General features: G+C 41.8%; 1 protein-coding gene across 1 annotated transcript in view; it reads right to left on the bottom strand.

Moving 5' to 3' along the window:
- Nucleotides 1-22,809, bottom strand: part of Pappa (pappalysin 1) — a 236,166-nt gene that overhangs the window by 174,833 nt on the left and 38,524 nt on the right. Inside the window, exon 3 of the mRNA XM_026393335.2 lies at nucleotides 8,434-8,579. Coding sequence (XP_026249120.2) covers nucleotides 8,434-8,579 — 146 coding nt within the window. The remainder of the gene's footprint in view (nucleotides 1-8,433; nucleotides 8,580-22,809) is intronic.

Below are 22,809 nucleotides of genomic sequence, written 5' to 3'. Positions count from 1 at the left end.
AATGTTTAAATTTCAAAATACAAACATGTTTAAGAGAATGTTAAAATTCATGTCTGAGAACCTTGCAAGTGTAGACTTTAGCCACAGAGTAGCATCTTATGAAAGACAGGTGAGGAGGCAGGGCCTGGGTGATTTGGGCTGGCAAGCTCAGAACAGGCCAGAGAGGAGTCTTATCTTGGACTGAACTGCTGGGGTGGTGAGCTTGCTCAATCTGGGGAGTCTATTAATTCTGAATTACTCAGGACTTCTAACACAAAGATAAAGATGTACATACGAGAGGGTGTGTGGGTGTGGGTGTGCATGTGTGCGTGGGTGTGAGAAGGGGAAGACAGATGCAGGGAGGAAGAGAAATTGAAAAGGAAATCTTTCTCCATTATTTTCTGTCAATCATAATTTGAAACATAATCCCCTTCCCACCCAAGGTTTTTTCCAAGGATCATGGTGTAACTGCAGGAATAAAGGATAAAAAAATGTGGTTCTAATAAATTGAGTTTGATTGGGGCTACTGCACAGAAGTTGCTTATGATCAACATGTCTCAGAATGGGGAGGTGGCAGCTTGCAGGCCGGCTGGAGGTAGCCTGACATGGGTCACAATCCAAGTTCTGCTTCACAGTGGCCTTGTGAACTTGAGAAACTGACTGCATTTCGGAAGAGTTCTAAAATAACTGGCTGCAATAGTGCTAATGATTCTTTGTTGCTTCACGAAGCTTGTATATCAAGGTCATAGGGGGCAGGACCATTCTAAGTATAATGGCAGCACAGACAACTTTCATCCAGGCTGGCTCTGTTTGTTCTACCTTAATTCACCCTTTCCACAGAGTGACAACACTGGACCCAAGTCCTGTTTCATTGCTCCTCTTAAAAGGTGAAATAGCTTGAGCCTGACATCATCCTGAAATACTATAACATGCTATGGATTTATAGCCTCCCAAATTCCTGGCCCCGAGCCAGTCCCTGACATTCATGAAATTATCAGGAATATTTTTCTCTAACTTTAGAAGCCTGCTGTTCAACCCTTCTCAGACTATGATCATCACCCTTTGGGTTGCTTTTCCAGCAGGCAGAATTTCAGAGCTGAGAAGGGTCTTTGGAGGGCTATCCAGTCTAACCTGCTTAACTAAAATCTAAGGACATTGATCCCTGGGAAGGAAAGAGATTTGTCTAAAGCCATACTGCTGAGTGAAGTCACAGGTGAGAACCATGTACTTTAGCTCTGGTTTAGTATGATTCTCAAACTTCATAGTAGGCATATGATATAAAATGGTCATCTTCAGGTTTGCTTAAGTTGTATATTCTCTTCTGTCCAACCCCTGCCTCTCTGTGCCTTATCTCTGTCTCTGTCATGGCAGCTGAAGTAAAACAGGCTTTAAGTACCAAGCCAAAAACATGCTATAATTGCAATCAAGAAGGGCATTTTAAAAGAAATTGCCCCATAGGAGGAGGGTTTAACAAAGCTAGGTATCAAAAGAGTAGAATCCCGGGTATTTGCCCACGATGCCATAGAGGGAGACATTGGGCTAATGAATGCCATTCTCAAACCACCATAGAGGGTATTCCGTTATCAAAAAATGGACAAAGACCAAGTGTCTACCCACGATATCGTGGAGAAAGGCATCAGGCCCCGTTGTCAAAAAACGAATTGGAGGGCCCAATGCCCCGGGGCCCAAAACCACAAATATACGGGGCAATGGAGGAACCCAGCAGCACCATCAAGGTGGTGCCCAGGACGCATTATCCATCAGATCCCTCATCAGACAGACTAGAGGGAGCGCAGGGTTGGACATCTGTGCCTCTGCCAGAGCAGTATTAACTCCAGAGATGGGAGTTCAAATCATTCCCACAGGAGTAAAAGGACCTCTTCCCCAGGGAACAGTAGGCTTATTATTAGGACGCAGTTCTTCTACACTTAAAGGACTTATGATAAGTCCTGGGGTAATTGATCCCGATTATGAGGGTGAAATAAAAATCATAGCTAGTTCTCCAAGAGGTATATCAGTAATTTCATCAGGAGATAGAATAGCACAGCTATTAATAATACCAAGCCTACATGATAAATTTTCCAGTTGTAATGTAGAAAGAGGTTCCAAGGGATTAGGCTCCACAGGTGTAGATTGGGCTATGCTATCTTTAAATTTAGATTCTCGCCCTATGCTAAAATTAAATATTCAAGGGCATGATTTTAATGGACTGCTGGACACAGGCGCTGACCTCAGCATCATATCTCGCCAGGAATGGCCTAAGCATTGGCCGTTACAGCAAGCGACCCAAACACTTAGAGGCCTAGGAGTGGCAACTAATCCCCATAGAAGTGCAATGGTATTAGATTGGAGGGATCCTGAAGGATGTGAAGGAACTATACAGCCCTATGTATTGGACCATCTCCCCATAAATTTATGGGGACGAGACGTCCTAGATCAATTAGGATTGACATTAACAAATAACGTCAATCCTAACGCGCCCACTACTAGGGCAAAACAAGGCTTTAGAAAAGAAAAGAGATTAAAAGATCAAGAACAAGATATAACAGCACCAATTCAAGTAGATCAAGAGATAGATAAACATGGATTGGGTTTTCAAAAAGGGCCACTGAGACAATCAAAATTACTTGGAAATCAGAAAGACCAGTGTGGGTTCCTCAGTGGCCCCTAACTAAAGAAAAGATACAAGTAGCCCATGATCTGGTCAAACAGCAATTAGCGGAAGGACATATACAACCTTCCGTATCTCCCCATAATACTCCCATTTTTGTTATTAAAAAGAAATCTGGTAAATGGAGATTATTACAAGATTTAAGAGCCATTAATAATGAGATGGTTATTATGGGACCTGCTCAATCAGGGATTCCCCAACTGTCTGCTTTACCAAAAACGTGGCATGTTCTAGCTATAGATATTAAAGATTGTTTCTTCTCAATTCCAATTCACCCCGAGGATAGTCCACATTTTGCATTTACTATCCCTGCACTGAATCATGAAGGTCCTGATCAGAGATATGAATGGAAAGTACTCCCTCAAGGGATGGCTAACAGCCCAACTTTGTGCCAAATTTATGTTGATAAAGCAATCCAGCCACTTAGAATTCAAAACCCTGAACTACAGATATTTCACTATATGGATGATGTGTTAATGGCACATAAAGATAAAAACACATTGCTAGAATGTTATGCCACGCTTACAAACTTATTAAAAAATTATAATCTAGAGATAGCAATAGATAAAGTACAATTAAATCTTCCAATTAATTATTTAGGAGTTCTATTATCCTCAACCATGGTCCGTCCACCAAAAATTCAAATACGAGTAGATCAACTCAAATCACTTAATGACTTTCAAAAGTTATTGGGAGATATAAATTGGATAAGGCCTTATCTAGGCATACCAACAGGAGAATTAGGACCTTTATTTGATATTTTAAAAGGTCCATCAGATCCAAATTCACCCCGCATGTTAACGCCTGAAGCTAGAAAGACATTAAAAATCATTGAAACATATATGGAAAATATGCATTTGGATAGAATTGATATAAGTTTGCCTTTATTATTTATTGTACTACCGACAAAAAATATTCCTACAGGGGTATTTTGGCAAGAAGGTCCATTATTATGGATACATTTATCTTATTCTCCTAATACTATTCTTACTAGATATCCTGAGGCTGTAGGGCAATTAATACTCAAAGGAATAAAAGCAGCAAAAGGAGTGTTTGGGATTTCTCCCAATAAAATTATTACTCCATATACTATGGATCAAATTGATGAGTTAGCTAATGAGTTAAATACTTGGGCAATAATCATGTGTAAATCTAGTGTTGCATTTGATAATCACTTGCCATCTAATCCTTTGTTGTCCTTTTGGTCTAAGCATCCTGTAGTTTTTCCAAAAATGACAAGAAAAACCCCTATCATAAATGCTCCAAATATATTCACTGATGGGTCAAATAATGGTACAGCAGCAGTAGTTACTCCTGATCAAACTTTTACATTTTTAGTACCCAAACAATCAGCTCAAAAGGTAGAGCTCAATGCAGTATTGCAAGCTTTTATGATGTTCAAAGATTCTACATTTAATTTATTTTCTGATAGTCAGTATGTAGTTAATGCTATCGTATCTCTTGAAGATGCTGGTAGGATTTCTCCTTCCTCTACTGTTTTCTCTTTGTTTTCTGCTATACAGAGTCTAATCTGGGATAGAAAGGATCCATTCTTTATAGGACATATCAGAGCACATACAGGATTGCCTGGAGCCCTTAGTTTGGGTAATGAACTAGCAGATAAATCTACACATGACATACATATTTTCTCCACAATAGAAGAAGCTATAAATTTTCATAAAAGGTTCCATGTCAATGCTAATACTTTACAAAAACGTTTTAAAATAACTAAAGAACAAGCCAGACATATAATAAAACAATGTCAAAATTGTGTGACATTTTTGCCACAAGTTAATCTTGGAGTCAATCCTAGAGGACTGATACCTAACCATATTTGGCAGATGGACGTCACACACTTGCCAGAATTTGGAAAATTAAAATATTTACATGTTACAGTTGATACTTCTTCTGGATTTTTGATGGGCTCCCTTCATCCCGGAGAAAAAACTAAAGATGTTATAGCTCATTGCTTACAAAATTTTGCCACTGTGGGTGTTCCTAAACAGTTAAAAACCGATAACGGTCCTGGTTACATCTCCAAGTCTTTTAAACAATTTTGCTCATCATTTGGCATTACTCATATAACAGGAATCCCATACAACCCACAGGGACAAGGCATAGTTGAAAGAGCTCATCAAACTATAAAAATGTACTTATTAAAGCAAAGGGAGGGAATTAGTAAGGGGTATATATCCCCCAAAGATAAACTTAAAATAACCCTTTTTACTCTAAACTTTCTAAATTTGGATGCATCAGGACTTAGTGCTGCGGAAAGACATATGTATCCGAAAAATGTACATAAGCCTAAGGTACTTTGGAAAGATATTCTAACAGGACAATGGAAAGGTCCGGACCCAGTAATAGTCTGGAGTCGGGGCTCTGTCTGTGTTTTTCCACAGGAGGAACAGCAACCAATTTGGATTCCAGAGAGATTAACTAAAACAATTTCTACAGAAAAAAAAGATGATTTGACTCAAATCCATAACAGCTGATATCCAGAGTTCCAGCCTGGCTATTCTTGCATCTGCGACAGTGATTTACCACGGTGCCTTTTTCAATATCTATTTTATTATTTGCATTTTTCCCACATCATAAAGTTCTATTTTATTTTATTTTATTTTACCTTATTTTTTAAGCTCATACAAACCTAGGTTAATGTTTTTCTGATCAGTTTTATTTTTTTGACTGTGTTTTATTTATTTATTTTTTTTAACTGTAAAGTTTTTAAACATTGCAATGGAGATTTCACCTAGCTATAGCTACAAGGCCTTTATTTACTATTGTCTTATATGTTCTATGTTATGTATGCTGTTTTGTGTTGTATGTCTGTATGTGTGTATGTCCATATTTCATTTATAAGGAGCGCTCATGTATATATAGATACAAGTATTCAAAAAAAAAAAAAAAAAATTTAGTCACGTGACTTATATGGTTTAATTTACTTTAGGTAAACAGCTGTTATTAAATTTTGTTTTTAAAGGTGGTTAACAGATATGTTTGTTTACTTTCACCTTTCCTTTTCATTATATTTCATAATTCTGTTCAGGATAATGTCTCTTTAGCAACATGGCCATAATTCCCATCTCCATCCCAGTGCCGGTGAAGACTAAGACCAAACTACAACTTTTATGATAGCTATCACTATAAACTGTACAAATTGGTACATCAATCAAAATAACTCAATAAGACTGCTCAATCAAGGACTTAATTTACTTTGGGAGGAAATGGACATATTGATAGACTCCTCCAATTTGAACTGCTCAATCAAGGACTTAATTTACCTTGGGAGGAAATGGACATATTGATAGACTCCTCCACTTTGAACTGCTTACACAACTTGTCTGGACTATGTATCACCTGTATGCATTGTGTTCTATTTGTTGATACAGCGAACTGGTAGTGCTAAATATCTTAGCCGATGTGTCACCAGTGTTTCCAAAGGAGCCGTCAATTGGCTTGGTGTCGTGGCAATTCTGCGTCTTTCTCCCTTCTGCTAGTGATGGTCTGATTTTGGGGGCCAACAGAGGTGAGGCAAGAACCTCACCCCCCCACTGGCACCAAGGTTAAATTTGGGGGCCAACAGAGGTGAGGCAAGAACCTCACCCCCCCACTGGTGCATAGGCCTATTACACAGGTATGGCTATATACTGGACCGGTAGTCAGTGACGGGTATGATTCGGTTACAGTGGTATCAACCTAAGCCAGGAGACTGACGCAATAAGGTCAGTTTTCCCATGACGGGTAAGAACCATATGTGAATTGGACATACCTAACAGGCACGGTCCCTAGCCACATTTGCCTGTTGTTTATTTAAACAGTAGGGGGCAGATGTTAGGAGCCACAGCAAAAATATTGATACAGGCACCTTTGGATTTTATTTGACTGCCAGCCAGCAATTCACATTCATATGGTAATTGGACTCATGCTGTCCAGCTGGGCCCAATTTCAGGACTCAGGTTACTCATGTCACTCTTGTAATGGGAGAGTTCCCATTGGTTGGAAAAGGATGGTAGGAGGGTGTTCCGGGGGAAGTGGAAACCCCCCCGGCTCAGGTAGACACACACGTGTGGACCCACTTGTTAGGGGACGCACATGGCCTCTCTCTAAATAAAACTTTGTCTCAGTTTGACTGGCTTGTGTTTTTGTGCCCAACCGGGCTGTAAGATTGCAAGCCGGCGTGCACTGATAGCTCAGCAGGGGATCGCTCAGCAGGGGTGCCGCAGGCAGTGCTCGGCAGCAGGAGCGGGACTCAGCCGGCCCGGGGCCGGGCAGCTTGCGGCAACCTATCACTGATGTCAGGGTTTATCGGGGTTTCCCAATCTCAGCACCATTGATATTTTGGACTACAGAATTCTTCATTGTGGACATTGCAAGGCATTTAGCAGCATTGCTGGCTTCTACTTGCTGCATGCCAGTAACATTCCCGCATTGGTAATAGTCAAATACCTCTCTACACATTGCCAAATGTCTGCTATTGGAGAGAATTTCCCCAGTTAAAAACAACTAGATATTTATCTTTGCATCCATCTCTTTTCATGCATACATGTACACACACACACACACACACACACACACACAGATTTGTTTCATTTCTTAAATACAGTTGAGACATAAAAGCAGTCTGAAGGGAACCAAGCTTATGGCTTAGTTGGGCACAACTTCCATCATTGGAAGTTGCAGAATTTCTCATCTCCAAGATATCCCAGAGTTAGAGCAGTTATTGAACTCTGAGTGTATCCCAGCGAGACCAGGCAGGTCTGAAGATCCAGCCAGCACTGTCGTTTTGCTGAGCCCTAACATTCTCAGATGAAGATGTTCACTGAGTCATCAGAATTCATTGTTGTAAATAATGGGTACACTCTACCAAGAGGAGAATGGTTAAATCAATTGTAGTGCCTTTATTCAAAGGAATAGTATGTGACTATTAAAAATTTCATCTTTAGGGAGGTGTAAATAACCCAGAGAGATGCTTTTGTCTTGAGATTTTTAAGTGAAAAAACTTAGTTGGAAAGTAATTATGAGGCTTAGTTGGAAAGTATATGTAGACAGATAGCATAATATTAAGTGAAAAGAAAAAGAACTGTGTGTATTTAGAGTTCAAAGATGCACAAAATTTTTTTAAAGCACATCTACCTATAGATGTGTACTAGATAGAATATGGGAAAAAAATTAAAGAACTATAGTGGTTTCTTATAGGCCCTGGTTCAGAAATCATTGTCATTTCTTATTGGTTTGTATAAATTTATGTTCTGTTTATGGACATGCATAATTTAAGTGTAAAAAGAGTCCCTGGTGTTATGGGTAGATAGAACACAGAGGAACAGAAAGTTCTTACGAATGCACTTCCTCTTGTCTCTTTGCTCTCTCTCAGGCCAGCTCATGATGGGTCATGCTAATGCAGTTGATTACCTGGTTAAGAAAATGTTTGCATGAACTGGGAGACAGAATGTTAAGAAGAAAGCAATCAATGGAGAGTCAGACATGAGTTCTAGTTGCAAATCTGTCACTGATTGAGTGTGATGTTAGATAAGCCTCATTCCCCTAGGTCTGAATTTCCTACAGGTAAAATATGGCTACTGGTATTGTGCTATTTTCTTCAGTGCATTCCTTGGTGGCCAAAATGAGATAAGGAATGTTGAGTTTTGTAAATTAACAAGGAAACGGGTTGCTCACTGTCACCACCCACCAGCTACACCATTGTGATCATGACAATGATCATGCTCACTACTAAATGTGTTACTGTCTATGTTCAGGTTCCTCCTGGAGGAGTTTGTAAGACTCACCTAAGTGCATGAGGGCCTCCTTATCCCATGGCCACGTTGCTACTCCCGCCAACTCCTCCTCTGAAGAGTTTGCAAAGAAAATATTGAGGTGTGTTGATCCATCCAATCGAAGAATGTTCTTCAGCTCATTAACATCCAAGTAGGCTCTGAAACAGAAAAAGAACTTTGGCTGTTATCATCATCCAAAAAAGGTACTATTCAAACAACAAGTACTCCCTAAATAATTAAGAGCTATTATGTGCCAGGCACTTTCCTCAACTCTTTGTAAACATCACTTTGTTGAATTTTCCTGATAACATTAAAAGATTAGATGATTCCATTTTTACAGATAACAAAAAATTAAGTCTTGCAAATATTGCTCAGTTTATAAATAGCAGCATTACGTTTTGAATCTAGATTTGTTTATGGTCAATGTTTGTACCCCTAAGGACTCTGTTAAATTGACTGAGGACTGAGGACGGAGCCAATAACAGGAGCGGATGAAAACACATATTTTCTATTCTTGGCTGCTTCTGCTTTTTGCTCATTCATTTGAGTTTTGGGCCATCTATTTGGAAAAAATGTGGATGCACTAGGAAAATGGGCTTCACATCTCTACATTAACCCTGCAAGGAGTCACTGTTATTGCCCAGAGTTTTTAATAGGTTACCCAAAGTCATAGAAACAGGGTTCAAGGTCAACAGTGGAATGTAAGCCTGGAAACCTCTCTTCATGGAGGCATCTTGCCATCATCCATAGATGATTCTGCGCTCTCTGAAATTTTATTTCCACATCTGATTAGACTAGAGAGGGATATTGTGTTTGGGTTGCCGTCACTGTAGACTGGCACGTCCTGAAAATGAATGAGCTCTTTAAGCAACAAGGATCAGCTCTTTAATACATGGGACGAATGTGTTCAAGAACGAGGGCAAAAGAGAGTGAGAGAACAAAGGAGGTGGTCACTGGCATATCCTAGGTGCTCAAGAAATAAGAACCCCTCCCCTGGGGAGCGCGACTCTCCTCAGAACATAAACACTGCATGTGAGAGAGTGCCTTCGGCTTTGGATCAGTCACAGGGATATTATTCCACAATTCATTTTATAAATACATTGTGCCCTGTCATGCTTTTTTAGGGGGGTGGGGAGTACCAAAGATTGAGTGGTGCTCAACCATTGAATGCCATCCCCAGCCCTATTTTGTATTTAATTTAGAGATGGGGTCTCACTGAGTTGCTTAGCACCCAACTTTTACTGAGGCTGGCTTTGAACTCAATCCTCCTGCTTCAGCCTCCAGAGCTGCTGGGATTATCGACGTGTGCCACCACACCTGAGCCTCTCATGCTTCTTTCTGCCCCATTTTGCCTGCCATCATGAATCTCAGGATCCTTGTAAGTAGTTGACAATCATTCCTGAGTACAGTTAGGAATGAATCCATGGATCAGTGAATACAAACCTAAATAAACACAAAAGCCGTCACCTTGAGCAGGAGATGAGATAAAGCCAACTAGTATTTGTTGGGTCCTTCTGTGTGGTCTAACTATTCTTTTTGATAACAAGGAGGTAGACAGTATTGGTATCCCCATTTGCTGGGTGCAGGAGAAACAGAGTCTCAGAGGAACTTCATTCTTCATAAGGTCATGCAGCTAGTTGACAGTGTTCTGTTTTTTCATGGAGTTCTCACAGAACCTGGCCAGGAGCGCACATTAACATGGATCCCTTTCTTCCCTCCCTGCAGTAATGGAGGGGCCTCTCTACATGTGAGGGTAAAGTCCAAGCCTCCAGCATGGCCCAAACGTCCATCCCTGCCTACCCTTGGCTTTGTCTCTCTCTGCCACCTCTCTTGAGCTTTCCACTGTGTACAAACAGCATGATCCGGGTTCTTGGGACCTTTACCTATGCTGTTTCCTCTCTGGGCCTCTGCTCATCCTTTTGTCCTCTGATGCACAAATCTGAGGTCCATTCTGGTATCACTCCTCCAGAAGGCTGCACTGATGCCCACCTCACCGCCATCCCCCATTTCCACCTCTGTACTCACCCACCTCCTTTTGGTGATGTAGACTCTCACATGATTCCCATTAATCCCTTCACCTGTCTGTATATATATCTCTTTTTTTTGGGGGGGGGGCATTTTCAGGCAAGGAAGCTACCTTATTATCTCTGTTTACCCAGTTCTTAGCTCGGGGCTTGACACCTGGGGAGCCAATGGATTCGAATTGGCTAATCCATAATTTTTATAGCTTGTCAGGAAAAATAAAATTTATCATGGGTTGGAGATACAGGCAAGGCGTAAACTGAATAATTCTAGGGATAGTCATATAAGACAGACATTGATCCCAAATCTTCCTGCTGAGACCTCTCCCCCAGAAGTTCATGTGTGACTTCTAACATTAGAGCTTCCTGAGGAGCTCTAATCAATCAGTCTGTTCTGTCACCAGAGAGGGGGAAAGAGGGTAGAAAATCCAGCATTTATTGAGTATTTGCTTCATGTCAGCCCCTGGGCTAAATAGGCACATTTTCTCATCTTGGTTTAGTATTTGAAGTATGTAGAATGGGTAGTGTGGCTTGTTCTCAAGCTAGAACCCCAGGGTTGAATCCAGCTTTTCTTCTTCATGTTTGGGCCATCCTGGGCCATGGACTTAACTTCTGTTTCTTTATGGATGGAATGAAGGTGATGATAGATAATAGTACCAAACCCACAGAGTAGTTCAGAGGAGTAAGGAAGTTAATGGGGAAGTGTGAGGGTTTAGATTAGGGTGGGCAAGGAGAAAGCCCTTGACCCAGGTTTAGCTGTTTCTTAATTTATCCCCATCTTAAAGACAAGGAACAGGGGTTTGTCGATCATATAACTTGATAAGGCCAAGTACAGATTTAGACGTGTCCCACACTTCCCACCACCTTACCAAGTCCCCAAGCTCCTCCAGACCCGCTTATAAAAGGGAAATGATACTTGGGAAGAGAATGAAAACACAGAGGAGCCGAGATTTTCTTGGATGGGCCCATTCCACATTATTTTTTTTTTCTCATTACTTTGTCCATTTCCATCAAATGCAGAGAACATTTCCTAGTAACACTACTGTTACTAGAAAAAAAAAAAAACACCTCTGTCCCATTGCTCTGGGATGAGAGGAGGGCTCAGGGTGGGGTAGGGGTGGGGGAGATGTTTTAATTGGATGTTTATTCAGTGGTAATTGCAGAGCCCATCTTTATAAGGGTTGGTATTCATCCTGGCCCAAAGCAGAAATGTGGGATGCTGGAGCCTCTCCCTGGCTCATAGTGGGGTTTTCTCATACTTTGGGAAGTCTCCATTTCCCAAAGGGGGAAGAATCAATGGCGGCTGGCCAGACCCCTAGCCCCACTGGCCTTTCTCCTCCCCATCTCTCTTGGGGACCCACCCAAAGGAAAAAACAGCTCTGTGGCTAAAAATTTCTCTTCTGCTGGCTGAGGGTTTCCTAACAATACAGAGCCAAGTGTGGTGTCTCCCAAATGCATCAGAGGGAAATCTTGGGAACAGGATTTACCTCCTTCCCTTATCCCTTGTCGATGCTGTTTTCCCTCTTGGCCAATGGAGGAGAAGAAAGCACAGGAGTTAAATTTAGAAGGAACATTCGAGTTTAGGAATATTAATGAGAAAAGGAAATGACTTGCTTAGGGTCCCTTCATTTTCCATTCTGCAACTATGGGAAGGCTGGCCCTGTGTGTGTGTGTGTGTGTGTGTGTGCGCACGCGCGCAAAATTGATCACAATTATTTTTTAAAAAATCATTACCCCTAAGAAAAATCAACCCAAATCCAAAACACTATGTGTTTATTAATTTATGTACCAGTATTCCTCAGAGATGGACAGACAGACTCATTTCCATGGGCAAGTTGCTTTAAGTCCCTGAGTCTGTTTGCTCTCAGGGATGCCAGCAAGATTAAATAAGACAGCCAAGCCCAGTGCCAGCCCACATCCAGAAAATGTGGACTCCTCTCCATCTCTTCCTCTCCTGTTTTCTCTACTGGGGAAGACTGGCTTTCCCAGTCTCAGCTTTCAGTGTATCTTCCCCATCATCCAAACTTTTCTTCCTCCTACAACCTCATCCACTCAGGTTCTCATAGTTTCCTTGTCCTTGGAACCCTACATGGTTCCCCAACTATTCCCATCCCCTACCCACGCCCATTAGTTTCTCTCTTCAGTCCCACAATCTCTCTGCTTGAACCTTAGCCTTTCAAAAACATCCCTCCTTGCAAAGTTCAGCTTATAGGTGACACACTCCAGGTATCTTCTCCTGGCCACATTCACCTGTAAAAATGAGGGCAACCACCTCTCAGGGTGTTGGGAAGATTAAAAGCAACGAAAATAATGCAATGTTTTATTTTGTGTGAGCTATGGGCTTTACACAATAAATTATTATCAGCTCTGTGTCCCTTAAACACTTCCTTCAAGATGGAGAACTACCACTGATTGGAAGCTATTGAGCACCGTTCCCTCAAAATTAATAATTTCAAAGCAGGATGAGTAAGCACAGGTACCCGGGATAGGGAAGGAGCTTGTCAAGGTCACATATCAAACAAGGGGCAGGAAAGGGTAGCAATGGACCTCTATGCTCTAGCATGTGTACATGGGACCGGTGTATAGTAGTACTTTCATACCACTAAGTAAAATCACCTCTTCCTTCAGGTAGAAACAGTTCCCTAAAAGGGGGCATCACTTGGACAGCCCCTGTAGCCTCCACTGTTCCTTGACTGGGGTGCAAGCATGAATATCTGGCTTCTTTTCACCATATTCTGGGCCCTACTCTGCACTCCTGGGTCTGTGTCTACTCAGTGAGCTTGAAAACTAGATGAAGGTTGTCAAGATCGAGGTCTACAGAAGGCTAAATCCACAAGAAGCAGATGAGTGCTTAGCAGAAAAGAGTTTCTGAGTCAATGGATTTAGGACATGCTCTGCTGAAAAGGTTAAATACATATAGTTTCTGATTGCAAGAGTTTTTAGAACCTTCAATATGCAAAATGAGAGAAAGGCAGAAAGCGCTTGAAGTGTCCCCAAATATATTTGACCATAATTCTTCCCTCTCCCCACCCTCCACCTTTGCCAAAAATCAAATAACAGCACACACAAACAACAGCTTGGGAAATGCTGAGTTAGGCTGGAATGTCCCTCCTCATTTAGATCCTTTTCCCAAAGCCGCCTCTCGAGAGTGGTGTCTCCGTGTCTGTTCTCCTCCTGCACAACTTGTGCACCTGGATTCCACTGTGGAGGTTGTGGGTCCCCTGGAATGTCTGTTTCAGGGGGCTAGCCCTGACTGCCAAGGCGCCCAGACTTTACCCCTCTGCCAGAACTGCATTTCAAAGCCATGAGTGCAGTTCTGGAGGGAGATCAAAGCTCTCTCAACTCAACTGTCATTAGAATATTTTCTTTATGCATCTCACTCGCTGATGAGTGCCAACAACATATTTCCTAAATGCACTGGCCTGGGATGGTACAACTCTGTAATAATCTGAATGAGAGGGCTGTCAGGGCCTGTTTTATTGAAAGAGCAGCAAAAGGGAACCACATTCAAAATGCAAAACAACCAACAAATCCCTTAAATGAAATCATGGGAAAAAGTGCGGGAAGGCTGAGCTTTTCCAAATCTAGAGGCACAGCACATTGGCACTCTCATTGTAAAGAAGGGTGGTCGGAGGTGTGGCTCCCAGGAGGCCTAGGTCACATCTCATAAGTCTCGAGTTTTATTCCCATATAAAGATCGTCAACTTTCAGCTGACTTGCCTGATACAGAGGTGAGAATATCATTCCAAGGTCCTGTTCCCCGGAGGGTTTATTTGAGCTAGCCAACTGGCTGAGAGTGAACCACTTCTAAGCTAAGAACAGTTCTTTCAAGTGAAAGGAAAAAGGAAGGACCCCACCACGATTCAAGATTCAAATCCTCCCTCCTCCACTAAGTTGCCTGGTGACCTCAAACACGTGACTCAGTCTCTTTTTAGAGCTCACTCTCCTCATCTGTAAAACGGGAATTGTAAAATTCAACTTAGAAAAAGAGTACATAGAATTCAATATGATAATAAGATAGTGCCTAGAAGAGTAACCAACTCCTAAAGGGCTCTTTTAAACCCAAGTTCTCTTTTAAACCATGAAATCCCACGTTTTCCATTCTATGTAGGATGATGGGACATAATGGGTTAATCCTGCTCTCAGCCCCAGTGCCTGTTGTTGGGTTTCCATTCCGTCACTGAACCCTGACTCCCGTCACTCGGCCGATGTGTTTTTCTCCAGCTCACAGAGCAAGTGCTGTAACATTTCCCATTTCCAAATTCTGATTGCAGCTTGTCATTTCCAAGGAACCTCACAAGTCCACGAACCACTACTCCATTTCCAGAACACACTAGACCATTTGAAAATGATTATCAAATATAAAGATCAAAGCCACTCAGGGTAAGTCATTAAAGCAAGATAAACCTCAGAATGTTTATTGCATCCATATCCTTGTTCCAAATAACAAGGTTTCTCCAAGCTGTGACCAGTTCTAAAACCTGAATTTTGTACTTTATCCCAAGGGCCCTCATAAGCTGGGCTTTCTTTATTTTCTTGCTTAGTTTCATCATCAGAAATGCCTAAGTTTGCCTCTCTTCTCTATAAAAAGAGACACAGGGAAAAATGCTTGGGGAATTTATTAAATTCTGAGAACACTGAATGTTTGATTTCCAGAATAATAGCATTTTTTTATGGAAGTTTGACACACACAAGGAAAGTATAACATCACAATCAAAGACTAATTTAAAAACTGTTCATTTTTTTTCATTCATTTGTTGAATAGTCATTCTTAAATTACCTACTACTTTCCTTTCTTTCTTTCTCCTTCCTTCTTCACATAACATTCATTCATTCATTCATTCATTCCACTTATACTGATCAACATTTGTGAATATTCTATCATATACCATGTTTTAAGGCTAGAAATTTTTCATTATCAAAAGAATTAAAAGTTTTATGAATGAAGATGTGTAACTGGATGATCACAACATATTGTTATAATACTAATAACTCCTACCATAAGGGGGAATTAACTATATACTGACACTGTTGAAGTCCTTTTAAAACATATCACCCCTTTGAAGTTTTACAAAAGCCTGAAGGGGTAAGGATGAGTGTCCTCAGTTTATAGATGAAGAAACTACAGCTAGGTGAGGTGACTCCACACTTATCCAAGATCCCCTCCACTCGTGGGTGTCAGAAGTGGGTTATGACCTCTGGTCTGTTGAATACTAACAGACCATATTGGTGAGTTAGTCTCTCATATCCTTTTACAATATGTGTTTCGATAAAGGGCATGCTGGGCGTGGAGGGAGCACAGAGCAATGCACATACCCTACTGAAGGTGGGTAAGATACCACTGGTTTTCACGAAAAGAATGAACATTGGCTGGCTCCTGGTGCAACTGTGAGAAACAGAGAAAATGACACTTCCTCAGAAACTCAGAGGCTGGGAGGAGCACTGGAAGAATGATAAGTAACAAGCCCTCACTTGCAAGGACTGCAAAGTTGGGAATATGTGAGGATTGCTGGAGGAAGCAGCAATGGCTACATCAGAAAAGATCACGTATTCCAGGTTTTGTAGAATGGAAGGTGTTCTGAAAGTTCTAAGTAGACCCTGGACAATTTACAGAAGAAAAAGAAAAGATCTGGCTTATCTTTACCAAAGAGCTTCCGGGAGGAATGTGGATGAGGGACTGGAGGAGGGGAACAAGTACAGAGACAAGGTCGAGGAGAAGGGAGAGCAGACATGTGAACATCCAAGGTAATAGTATCCATGGAAAAGGTTTGACACTGAGTGGGGTGGGAGTGAGAGAAGCTGAAATGGTGGTTCTGGCTTATGATTTGGTCTATAGCAAAGACCCCTTACTGGTGTTCCAACCCTAGGTCCAGCAAGAGGCGGACTCTTCTGAGGTCATGCCCTCTGCTGAGTTGCCTAGGTAAACCATTAGAAAAGTCACTGGCCTGTACCTCTCTGGGGAATAAGACCATAATGAGACCAAGCAATGGGTAGGATGGAGAATCCTGAGAATGAGGATTCGAGGAGGGGGGGTACTGATTCAGAGAAGCAGGTGGGACAGTGAAAAGGTTCTCAGACTTTTGGATTGCTAAACAAGAGTCAAGGTGGAAGTGAATAGAGATTTTTAATCTTGAAGAAAAGAGAGAGGATTTAAGAGGGAATAAAACTCTACTGTCAATGATGTCTCTTATAAGTGCACCCAAAAGGAATACTCTCTCCAGTAGTATTACAAAGAAAGAATAAAATAATCTTAAACACCTCACATCTCAGTCAGGTTCCCATCTTCTGCGCTCCCTTAGTACCCTGGACCTCTCCATAATAGCACCTACCCAACTAGCTACCAACCTATGTGCAAGACATTCCAAGGTAGAAAAATCATACCTGCTCTTGCATACTATTCAATGTAGTATTCCCAACAACCCACTAGTAAGTCTGGTCCACAGTGGGCAGGTACACAGATGTGCGTGCGCGCACACACACACACACATACACTCACACACACACACATGCTGCTCAACAATCCCTTCTCTCTCATCTTTATTTAGGGTTCTCCAATGTCTGCTTTGACAGTGTCGGGGATGCAGAATGTACCAATTTTCAGGGCAGCTGTTAAGGCATGAGGGATCTCTTGTGAGGGAAGAAAGTGCAATCACTTGAAGTATCATCTTGTGTTTGAAAGTACCAAAACAGTAATGTGACCATCCTATGTCACACTATGGCTTTCACAACAGAACCATGGAGTTCAAGGACCCACAGCTTTCTCTTCCCATCGCCTCAATTCCTTCTCAGAGCATCAAAACCACAATTGATAAATAGTACAAGTGACCACTGAGCAGAATGTGCCCAGCTCGCTGATATCCCTGCGGTTTGCCTTATGCTTGAAACACAATTAAACAAAGGCAAATCGCATGTATTTCACAAGTTGTAGCCGTCACCATGGTTTAGATAGAGGAGCTATTTCAGAAGACTGTGTACTTTGGCTCTAGGTTTTAGCCATATTGGCTATGGGACTGATGTAAATGCTACCTAAACAATATTAATTTTGGAAGGATGAATCAAGAATGATGTCATCACCACTATGTCAATAGGCAACATCTGGAATTTAATCTGGATCATGGCCCTACTCAAATCACCTAATCTTAGGCAAGTAACTAATTGATTTAAAATTAAAGCAATGAAATCATGACATTGGGTACAGGTCTCTCTGGGTGACCTTTAACATACCTAATAACTTCTCCAAATTTTGCCTTTTCTGGGGCTAAGATGGAGACGTTCAGAGGCTCAGGCAACAATGAAAGAATCCAAATATGGAGAAAGGGTTCTGACACTGTGTGTCAGGCTGTTGGAAGCAGAATTAGATTCAAATTGATTTTGGAAAGAGGATGCCACAATCAGCACCTGAGGGAGAACAACACAGTAGATGCGCAGACTGCCCGAGTGTGGGGGACCATTGCTAAGCCTCTGTTGGGATGTCAGTGACGTGAGTAGGATTTCTTCAACTTGTCAGGAAGCATAATTGCTCCTTCATTGCTATGCAGAACACAGTGCACCCTATTAGACACGGGGCTGGCAAATCCTTTGAAGGCAGGACTATCTCAGGCTTCTACAGGTATCTTCCGTGTTAATGCATGGCTTTATTTGTACCTTTTAAACATATCAGGCCTTCCATTTCTACCCTATGCTTGTGTACGTCTCTTCCCTACAAGCCAGGAACCAGGATTACAATGTCTGATTTGAGAAGGTCTTAGCAGGGGCAGACCTTAAATGGTCCTATTTTACAGATGAAGAATTTGAAGTAAGGGAAGGGCCTTACTTCATTGTTAGCCACTAAGTTACTGGAAGAATCCATCACCTCTTTCCTTCAGGTTTGGCTAGATCACAGCCAACTGTGTATTTCTCACATGGATTCTCATGGGAAAGAGGTCTACCTGGAATCTTCCTTGAACCCTCTGTAAGACTCTCAGACACTTCATGCTTTTGTGGAGTTAGGGTCACCAGTGCCCTCTGTGGAAGCCAAACCCAAGGCTGAGAGCAGCAGGTGGCAGTCTGAACTCGCAAAGGGCGGAAATCATAAACATGAGAAGCTTGGAATGAAGACAGTGCCCCTGCCCCTTCACCACCAGACCACTCAAACAACCTAGAACACAGAAAAGAGAAAGGAGGAAAGAGAAAGAAAAATCTCCCTCCCCAAACAGGGAAATTCCAGCCCACCCCACTCACGCGAGTGCACCTGTCAGCAAACTGCTCCCAGCTAGCTGTGCACTTCCAGAAAGTGAGAGTAGAGGTGTGGAGGTCCCCAGGTCCCCAGGAGTCAGAAACAACCCAGTGGTGAGTTTGAAGGAAGACACTGAGTTGTGATCAATTTAGGGAAGTGCTTTCTCTATTATCCCTCAAAGGGCACCTAGTGCTCCCTTGTGTCCAGGAACCTGGAGTTGGAAATATGCATCTGGGAAAGGGGTGAGAGAGGGAAACCCTCAGATCCTGGTCTATTGGGGGAAACTTGTCAGGCACGCTCCACTAAAAGGATCCTAACTGTCACCTGCAAACTTTGAGGACTGGGGTGTACTGGGGCAAGGGTGTCAGGCCAGAAGGCAGCTGCTGGGGGTGGCCCCAAGGACATTGCAGGTACTCTCCTTGACCTCTGTTTCCTGCCCTTCTCATTATTCAGTGAGCCCCAAACTGGGATCCTAGACATGCCTTTGATTTTTGATAGAAATGCATAAACTTAGTGTGGCATGTCGCTCATCTCTTAGGAAAAGGAATCTACTAGAATTTAGTATGTGCAGGGCTTTTGGAAGTAAAACAAACCTTGAAAAAGATGAAACCTGTGAGAACTAAAACAAAAGGGCTCTTGGCAGTAGAGGGAGATGGAGTAGGCCATCTCTGACTCCCAGGATAGCCCTGAGATCCCAGTAAAAGGGCTAGTGAGAAGAAGCTAGGAATTTGGGGATATGCATGCAGGAGGTCAGCAGATTTCCCAGAGGAGGGAAATCCTCAAACAATGCCAGCACTACAAAACAAAATAAGACTAAACACTATTATTTTCAGATGCACTGTGGGCCCGGTGTTCTTCTGAAGGGTGGAATTTCATTGAGTCTTCTAAACTACCTAAGGCAGTTCCTTTCATCCTTAATTTCCCAGGGAGGTAACTGAGTCTTGTGCAAGGTTATAGAACGGTTAAATGGCTTAATCCCAATATGTTCTGTCTCCCAACCTTGTGTTTTTATTCATTCACTACACTGTCCGGATCCTGTTCCTCACAGGTAACTGTTTTTGAGCTCCTTGTTGAGTTCATTTTTAGGAGCCATGAGCAGCTCTTGTCTTTGATTCCTTTCCCCCCCGCCTGCATTCAGCGCTCCAAGACCACAAAGTGACATGTGCACAAGATTCACAGGTGGGAACTTCTGATTAAAGATGGACTTGGCTCGAGCAGGACAGCATGAAGGAAACCCAGACTGAATCAGAGAAAATGTGCACTAGTCAGCCTGGACATGTATATTTGTATATGAACACTCAAGTGAGATCAAGGGATGGTCAGAACCTTGAGTAACTTCAACCCAAATGGCACATGTCTCATTTTGACCAATCCCAACACTGCACAGGAGGGTTCTGTGAGCAAAAAATGTCCCCTAATACATTTAGACATTTGCATCATTATCAAAATAAGCTGGCGTGCAAATTCAATGAGTTTAATATAAGTGATGTGGTATTTTTTGGAAAGCAGTATGGAGATTTCTTGGAAAGCTGGGAATGGAACCACCATTCGATCCAGCTATTCCCCTTCTCGGTCTATTCCCTAAAGCCCTAACAAGAGCATGCTACAGGGACACTGCTACATCGATGTTCATAGCAGCTCAATTCACGATAGCAAGACTGTGGAACCAGCCTAGATGCCCTTCAATAGATGAATGGATAAAAAAAATGTGGCATTTATATACTATGGAGTATTACTCTGCATTAAAAAATGACAAAATCATAGAATTTGGAGGGAAATGGATGGCATTAGAGCAGATTATGCTAAGTGAAGCTAGTCAATCTTTAAAAAACAAATACCAAATGACTCCTTTGATATAAGGGGAGTAAACAAGGACAGGGTAGGGACGAAGAGCTTGAGAAGAAGATCTACATTAAACAGGGATGAGAGGTGGGAGGGAAAGGGAGTGAGAAGGGAAAGTGCATGGAAATGGAAGGCGATCCTCAGGGTTATACAAAATGTCATATAAGAGGAAAGGAGGGGTAAGACAAGATAATACAAATGGAAGAAATGATTTACAGTAGAAGGGGTAGAGAGAGAAAAGGGGAGGGGAGGGGAGGGGAGGGGAGGGGGGATAGTAGAGAATAGGACAGACAGCAGAATACATCAGACACTAGAAAGGCAATATGTCAATCAATGGAAGGGAAACTGATGTGATACAGCAATTTGTATACGGGGTAAAAGCGGGAGTTCATAATCCACGTGAATCAACCGTGTAATATGATGTATCAAGAACTATGTAATGTTATGAACGACCAATAAAAAAAAAAAAAAAAGGAAAAAAAAAAAAAAATAAAAAAAAAATAAAAATACCAATTCTGAGCCCAGTTCTTCAAAAAAAAAAAAAAAAGGTAGTATTTTAAGAATGAAAGTACTGGGGATAAATGCTTTCCATTTGTGAAGTGCAGTTTCATCCAGGCCTTTTTTATGATCCTGCAGGAAGGCAGTCTCTATAAAACAGTGCTGACAGGGAGGCGATTCTGTCCGTGTGTGCACGCAAGAAGGGAGGGAACTTCTCCAACACCTACTATGTGCCAGACACCAAGCCAGATGTTTCACACAGGTGACTCCATTTACATTTCATGGCATGCCACAGGATAGCTGTTATCACCCAATTTTAACAGATGAGAAACCTGCAACTCTTACCGAGCAACGTGCCAAGGTCAGACAGCCAGGCAGAGTGGAGCCAAGATTCAAACCCTGGTCAATCTCCAACACGCATAATTTTTCCACTACACCAACCCTGACTCCTGTTATTGCTGTAATGAATATTAGTCACGTTAAATAAACCCTGATATTCTGATTATAAAATTCCAAGCAATTTCTCTTACATGATTACTGGAAAAGAATGAACGAAGTTACTGAAGAAAAAAAATAAATAATGCCCCCTTTATCTGCATGCTGGTTAACTCTTCCCAGAACTCTTTATGGGATATTATTTTATGTGATCCTCATGGCCACATAAACTAATATATGATCCATGGTGTCAGATACTATTATTTCTTTCAATAGATGTGGAAGTGGAGGTTCAGAGAGATTAAGAGACTTGCCCAAGATTGCATAGCTAAGAAACTGCCTAGCCAAGGCTAAAATCTATTCCCCCTGAACTCTTATGTCATTCTAAACCAGCCTCATTCTTTGAGAACTACAACCTAAAAAAAAAAAAAAAATGTAGCATCTATCTGCATGAAGTCCCAACTAGACTCACCTTTTTCTTGTAACCTAACACTTCCAACTTCCACCCCATTCCACGACGAGTCTGATCATCTCATGAACCTCTTTCCTATCATCATGAGGTCTGCTCATGCTAAAGACCTATTTGTGTCCCTTCTTTAACATTAAGACTTTTCTAGCTACTCCAACAACTGTGATCCTTCCTTTTCTCAGAGCCGTAGGAACCTCATTGTCCTGTGGTTCCACTGGAAATTACTCATCTGACTTCTTGCCATTTTTTGAATGATTATAACGAAATGTCATTAAACCACAGCATCCAGGCTCCTTTAAGACAAGAGATTCTGTCTTGGATCCCTACAGCATTCATCATCACACTCTGGATATTAAAGGAGTCTAAGCAAAATATGGATGACGGGTGAAAACATGACCATCCTAGATATAACTTTTTCAAGTTTCAAACTTCTGGTTTCTAAAATATCAGAGAATTTTGAGTGGGGGTGGAAATGACACGAGAGTAGGAAGTGAGACCCTGGGCCTTGGCTTCAGTTCAGTCCCTCTCTTACCAGGAGGTCTAGGTCAGTGTTACTCCTTCATGAAAATTTTTTCTCTTTATCTGAACCAAGAGGGGACTGGTCCCCTTTTTTGCTTCTTCCAGCTTTGAGAATCCTGATTCCATGAAAGATTTTTTCAGATTTAGAAAAGAACTGGGGAGTAGAAAGTGTATGGTCCATAAAACCATTCTAGAAAAGAAGTGGTGTACCCCACTAAAAAAAAGACAAATCATTTAAAGGACCCTGATAGAGGACAGGGTGAAGAAACTGAGGTGGGCTATAGCTGCCAGCAGAAGGGTCAAGGAGCTGACTTCAGGACTTTCCAGGGTCCCTTTTGAAAGACTTCCTATAATGTTAACTTGGTAAGAAACATAATGTAGACCTACAC

Source organism: Urocitellus parryii, chromosome 4 (genome assembly GCF_045843805.1).
Source record: "Urocitellus parryii isolate mUroPar1 chromosome 4, mUroPar1.hap1, whole genome shotgun sequence".
Classification (NCBI taxonomy): domain Eukaryota; kingdom Metazoa; phylum Chordata; class Mammalia; order Rodentia; family Sciuridae; genus Urocitellus; species Urocitellus parryii.
This window is presented reverse-complemented; position numbering and strand designations above follow the sequence as displayed.